The 6,698-nt window shown below is 37.0% G+C and overlaps 1 protein-coding gene across 1 annotated transcript; it reads left to right on the top strand.

Moving 5' to 3' along the window:
• Positions 1 to 1,381: 1,381 nt before the first annotated feature.
• Positions 1,382 to 2,125, top strand: LOC110692543. The gene has a single exon (XM_021869581.1). The coding sequence runs from the start codon at positions 1,382 to 1,384 to the stop codon at positions 2,123 to 2,125; it is 744 nt and encodes a 247-aa protein (XP_021725273.1).
• Positions 2,126 to 6,698: the final 4,573 nt, after the last annotated feature.

Raw genomic sequence — 6,698 nt, 5'->3', positions numbered from 1 at the left:
AGTAATGTGACTACACTGCATAAAGTTGGCTGAATAGGTGCATAGGTTTAAAGCCTATGAACTTATCTATTTTTATAAGATCACAAACTAACAAACAAACACATTGAGAACCATTTCCCTCATTTCTTCTGTTCTTCCCACCCTCTTTTCTCTGTTGTTCATCCAGACCAGAACCCATTCCCTCGCCATGGAACCTACTCAATAAGTTCCTTACCGGTTCTTTGCTGCAACTGCGAGTGAGCAGTATTAAACGTCTGCTTCAATCGGTATTATGCTGTTAATTGTAGTCTTATTACGTGGCCTAATGACGTGAGCTAATTTCAATGACATTGGATTTTGTTCAAAATTAACTAAAATGTGGTACTTACTTTTGTTCCAAGTTTTTGAATTTTATTTATGATTAATGTCCAAGTTAATTTTGTTCCAAGGTTTTCCAGTTTAAAGTAACACGAGGAGATCGAAACCTAAACAATTTATGCTTAAATTCTGCAAAATTGAATTTCTAATAACAAGTTGTATTGATTTATAAAAGTGATGATTATATTAATTTCTGCAAAGCGTTATTGTGATTATTGTGATTATATTAAAGGCGTGATATAGTAATTTTCATATGAAATTACAATACTTATGAATCAATAACAATACGTGTGGGCTTTTTTGGTTGTTGGAAACTTCTACTTCCCATTTATTTACTGCGTCCTTTGATTTGATACGTCCTTTCATTTGATATATTGTAATTGTAATACTCCCTCCGTAACTTTTTACTCCCAACAAACATGGGAAGAACGGACTCCTAGACAAAAGTTTTAAGGGGGTAAATTAAAGTAAAGTGCATGAGATTAGGAGAGTAAAAAAGGGAGGGAAAAAAAGGTGGTCCCTTTTTTCGTGGAGGCCATGAGGCCTTGTTGTTTTTTTCCCTCTCTTATTCTCGTAAAGGGTGGGGTATTTTTTGGAGGCAATTTTTTTAGCCTCCAAAATTTTCATTTTCCTCCCAAAAAATCCTGAAATTTTAAAACCAATTCAAAAACATTTCAAAATGCAGCAAAAGCAACAATTTTACCAATCAAAAGCTCCTTATAAAAAGGAGTACCTGTTTCATTCACCACCCTCATACATTCAAACACAGAAGGGTTTTGGGGGAGGGGGAATTAGAATTCATCAAAAACAGAAGTTAGAGGATACAACCCAGAAATACACCAATTGTTTGAAAATTACAAAAACCATAATCTTAAATTAGTCATAATTCCTAATTGCTGTGTTAGTAGTAGCAACATTAGTGAATTTGTACACGAATTAGGATCCACTGAAAGTTCCCAAAAAAAGGCAAGTCACCTCCACTTCATCACCTACCATCAAATCTGAAAAAAAAAATAAGGGACTCATGGCAGAAATGTTGGATGATTTTTTCAACATAAATCAACTGCTCATGGAGCAGGACATGGTGATGGAAGAGAATTCCAGTTCATCAGGGTCAGAAACTCAAGAGCCAAATCACCAGCAACAAAATGAAGACATCTCATCCGCAGAATTAGAAACAGATGCAGAGCATCAAAATCAGCAACAATTATTTGTGAGGCAAAGCAGAGAATTAAACATTGAAGAGAAAAGGCAGAATGTTGATGATATTCTGCTTAATATGGTAGGTGACACACTGCCAAGAGGAATGCTGACCTCATTGGCAAAGAAACATCATGTACACAAATCTACTACAAGTAGGTGGCTAAAAGAAATTAAAAAACACATGCAACTGGGAGAAGCAGTGGATGTCAGAACCAAAAAGTTAGGGAAAACTGGTCGCAATCCATTTGAATACTCTGATGAGTGGCTTATGTCTGTGCCACTTTACAAGAGAACCACAAACAGAAGCTATGGTGCTGCTCTACATGTCAATCATATGGTGATACACAGGTTGAAGAAAAGGGGCAGACTTAGGGCAGTGTCAGCAACTAATCACCCAGCATTATCGAAAAATCACAAAGTTGCAAGGCTAAAGTGGGTACTGCAACACATTCATCCAATTCCAAGTGAGGGGGACCCTACAATTATGGATATGCAACATCACATACACATTGATGAGAAGTGGTTCTATCTAAACCCAGAGACAATCTATCTCACCCCAAATTAAGAGGTCCCATACAGAGCACAACAGTCTAAAAGGTTTAAGATAAAGGCAATGTTCATGGGAATGGTGGGCAAACCACTTTATGCTGCAGATGGGACTCTTATACACTCAGGGAAGTATGGTTTGTTCCCTTTTGTGAAACATGAGAGGGCAAAAAAGAGAAGCAAAAACAGAGAAGTAGGCACAATGGAGACTAAAGCAATTCAGAATGTGAACAGAGAAGCTATCAGGCATATGATTTTAGACAAAATCATCCCAACAATTCATGCACAATGGCCAGCACAATTATCAAAGAATATAATCATACAATGGGATAATGCTAGGCCACATCAAGTACCAACAAATGAAGAGTTTTTGGCAGCAACACAAGCTAATGGGTTTAACATTCAATTTGTTTTCCAACCTGCCCAATCACCAGACCTTAATGTGTTGGACCTAGGTTTGTTCAAGGCAATTTAGTCCATACAATACCAGTCATTCCCAACAAATATTGATGAGCTAATTGAGAAAGTGGCAGAGGCATTTGAGTTGTTTGATCTAACACTAAACAGGTACACTTGGATCACACTACAGGCTTGCATGATTAAGGTGTTGGAAAAATAAGGTGGGAACAACTTCAATCCACCACATATGGGAAAAGCAAGGCAAGACAGACAAGGGACTTTGGAGGACATTTTGAAGGTAGACATGACACTAATTGCAGACACAGTGCAGTATCTCAACACCCTTTTTGTTCCAACCACAGGACCTCAACCAGAAAGTGAAGAAATGGAAGTAGATGCAGATTGAGGTTCACATAAGCAAGTAAGAACATGCAACTTTTTGTAAATGAACAAGACAACAAGTAATTTTTTGTAAATGAAGAACTCAACATCAACCAAGTCAGAAGACCAAAGGCTGCCACACATAACCATTAACATGAAAACTAAGTTTTTGTTTGTTTTGTAATGGTTAGGTATTTTGTTAAATAGAGTAGGTAGGCAGTCTTAGTGGGTAGTTATTATTGAAATGGAATTATGTACAATCTACCATTTTTTGGGCAAATGAAATCATAGCATTAACAAGTAGACATTGTGTTTAAAGTATGGCAAAGTTATTGTCTCTTTTTTCCATCAGATGGGATTGGTTTAACCATATTAGCCACCATTAACAGGCACCTCAACAACATCCTCTGTTAGAAGATGTTGGAGCTCTCTAAAATAATGGGCTTAAGTCATAAGAGTCCCTTCATCATTTAGAAAACCCTACAACTATGATGCAATGTGGGTAGAGGGACTCAATGCATCATCACAAATGACCAATGAAAGGGACTCACTGAAACAGTGGACTCATAGGCAACAACATCAACACACATCAAACCAGAGTATTCCAAAGGCTAAATCACCACTGTTATGGTCATCAACCATACATCAAAACATCTCCAAGTTGCATCACTATAGACTCATATCAACAATAACCAACCCACAACAGCCCATTCATATACCATGCTGTAAATAAAACCACACAAGCTAAGCAACTCAGAGGCAGTAACAAAAAACCAAAGAAATCCCAACTTAAAATCACAACCAAAATTCATGCTCACAATATAACAAAACAACAGGCAGGCAATGAATTCAAGTCAAGTGCCCACTTATAAAACAACAACAACAAATTCCCCTTACCCAAACCAACAATTTCAACCAGCAAAAGCACAGGAGGCAACACCTCCAATTTATAACCACAATCACCAACAATGGCAATACGAAATCAACAAATTCAAGTCAAGAAGTACAACCAACAACCATACCCAACATAATTACAAGACAAAACAGCCACAATTGTTTATTTTTTACACAAAAACCAAAAATTAACAGTTTTATCCAACGATATCAAACACGGAATGAAAATCACAACCAAAAATCAGTCAAAGGGACTCATATTTAGGCAAAATTCATAAAATTAGGGTTTAGTAATAGTTACGCTGCATGCTCAGAGATCTGGGGGGAAGTCATGAGGATACTTGTCCCTCAAATACGCCATGTAGCAGGGATCCCAGTCACCGTAGTCGTCCTTCCAGACAGATCTAGGCCTCTTCTGTCCCCGTGGAGACGCGCCGTCGCCTGAAACCTTCTCAGCCGTCTCCACGGTGTCCGGAGCAGCATTTTTTGGGCTTTCCTTCGAGGTTTTCTCACCGACAACTTCAACAGCAGGAGGAGGTAGTTCAGCAACCACCTCCGCCGGAACAGGGACGGTTTGCACCGGATCTACTTCTAGAACTTCCTCCTCGTCGCTGGAAAAATACAATTTTGCCCCAATTTTGCCTCCAGAGTACCGAGAAAACAAAAAAGAACAGCGACGAACTGGTTTCATAACACCAGATCCCCTACGAGCGATGTACATAGTGGATTCCTCACCCTTTTTTGGACGAATTTCGGACTCTTCCTTTTCTTTTTTGGAACTCATTTTCACAGAAAATTAAACAGAGACAACAGAGAGAAAACTAGGGTTTCACTCACGATAGTGAAGAGAGAGAACAGAGGACGAAGATGAGAGAGAAAGGAGGGAAATAGAGTAGATCTAGGGTTTATAATGTTCATCTGGAGAATTCTCCAGAATAAGGAGAGTCTGGGCACCAACAACGAGGAGAATTGATTTATCTTCATTCAATTCTGGTAGTTGAGGAGTTGGGGAGTTGAATGATTTCTAATGAAATCAGAAAGGGGTGGGTAATTTTTGGTGGGAATGGTTAGATTAGATTAGGTTAAGTGTATTTGATTATAAGTTAGATAAGTAGTGTTTAGGGATTAAAAAAAATTCAGAAATAACTAAGGGTAAAATAGTCATTTCACCATTAAAAACATACCATAAAAGGAAATAATTTTCTTTGTTTCAAGTAATGTGTTACGGCTAAAAATAGTAATTGTTGCGAGTAAAAAGTTACGGAGGGAGTATGTTGTTTTAACTATTTCATAAAGCAAAGGTAATGAACTGGAAAAATAAATATAGTTGAAAATAGGAAAATTTGCCAGGAACTACATGCTTAATAGGGGTATTTGGAAACAACTACCCACTATAAACTTTTATAAAAAAAACTACCCCCTAAATTTAAAAAGTTTGAGTAGCACTACCCATTTGCATTTTCCGACGAGAATGTCCGGCGCATGGGCCCACTTTTTCAATTTTCTCTGAAAAGATACAATGCAATGACAAATTGGACCTTAATTCGTAATCCTAAGATAACTAATTTGAATTAAAAGCAACAAATTCAACCGATTTTAAAATATCCCCAATTTCTAAGATCCTGAATTTTTCTAATCGTTACAGCCTAACATCAAAATTCATAATTAATGGATTAAAAGAAAAGAATTACCTATGAATTGCATACTCTACTTGTTTTCACTTCTTTAATTAGGAATTTTTAGAAGAAAAATTGAAAAAGAGGGCCCTACACGCCGAACTTTCTCACCGGATAATGCAAATGGGTAGTGCTACTCTAAATTTTTAAATTTAAGGGTAGTTTTTTTGATAAAATTTTTCAGTGGGTAGTTGTTTTCAACTACCCCTATTAAGCATGTAGTTCCTGACAATTTTTCCTTGAAAATATGAAACATTATAATTTAAAAAGGTAGTGAAGAAGTATGAAGGGTTCATTAGGAAAACAAACTATCCTAACTCTTTACAAAGTTGCACATGTAGTGGCTTTATATATGCATGGAAGCAAATGACTTCATGGTGCACTATTCCTAATTACATGCTTTATTTCTACTTTCACTGCATTTGGTCTCCTATAAAAGGAAGAATCTTGGTTTTTTGTTTTATTTATCTTTTGATGCGATATCTAAAATATTATAATACTAGTATGTTGCTTATTATGAGTCATAAAGTATCGTTTTAGGTAATGTTTACTTGGTCTTACGCTGCATTGTATTAGAACTAATATAAAATAATGTGAATTTTTAGACCTCAAGTGCAAAAGTTTTTAATTAAGATAACTAATTTTTGTGAAGGTAAGAAATGGTAAGGTAATGCTGATAATTAGGGTGTTGATAACTTAACTTCATGACGTTAATAATGATCATCTAGCCAGAACATAATAGTCCTTGTCGCGAAATTGCAATTCCCAGGGTACCAATTACATAATTTCATCAAATTTTACGTAACATATTTGTAGGTGAGGTCTCCTATCACGGGGATTAATTTTTCGTTGTTTAGGGACTAGTTCATCGAAGACGACTTGACCACCCCTTACCAAGTTGTCCGCCTTCAACCGAAGGTTAAGATAACAAGAGACAAGTGGAGATTGGATATAGTGTTGTGCTTTGCAATGGTCGTAGGATCATGCGACCTTCTTTTGTCGAGCACTTTAACCAAATTGTTGCAACCCATAAGCCAATCATGATGATAGTAACATAGGTTGGTGCAACATCCAACAACTGTGAAAGGATACTAGCAAAACTAGGAACAACTATGTCTTGGCGCTATGATGTGGGTGGAGGTATGCTTGGTGGAGCTATTGTTTTCTGGGATCCTCGTAGGCTAGATTAAGTGATGTTCATAGTTGATCAGTGGCGGATCCAGGATTGCTGTACATGTGAGT

Source organism: Chenopodium quinoa, unplaced genomic scaffold (assembly GCF_001683475.1).
Source record: "Chenopodium quinoa cultivar QQ74 unplaced genomic scaffold, ASM168347v1, whole genome shotgun sequence".
In the NCBI taxonomy this organism is placed as follows: domain Eukaryota; kingdom Viridiplantae; phylum Streptophyta; class Magnoliopsida; order Caryophyllales; family Amaranthaceae; genus Chenopodium; species Chenopodium quinoa.
The sequence above is the reverse complement of the archived record's forward strand: the minus strand, read 5'-3'. Positions and strand labels throughout refer to the sequence as shown.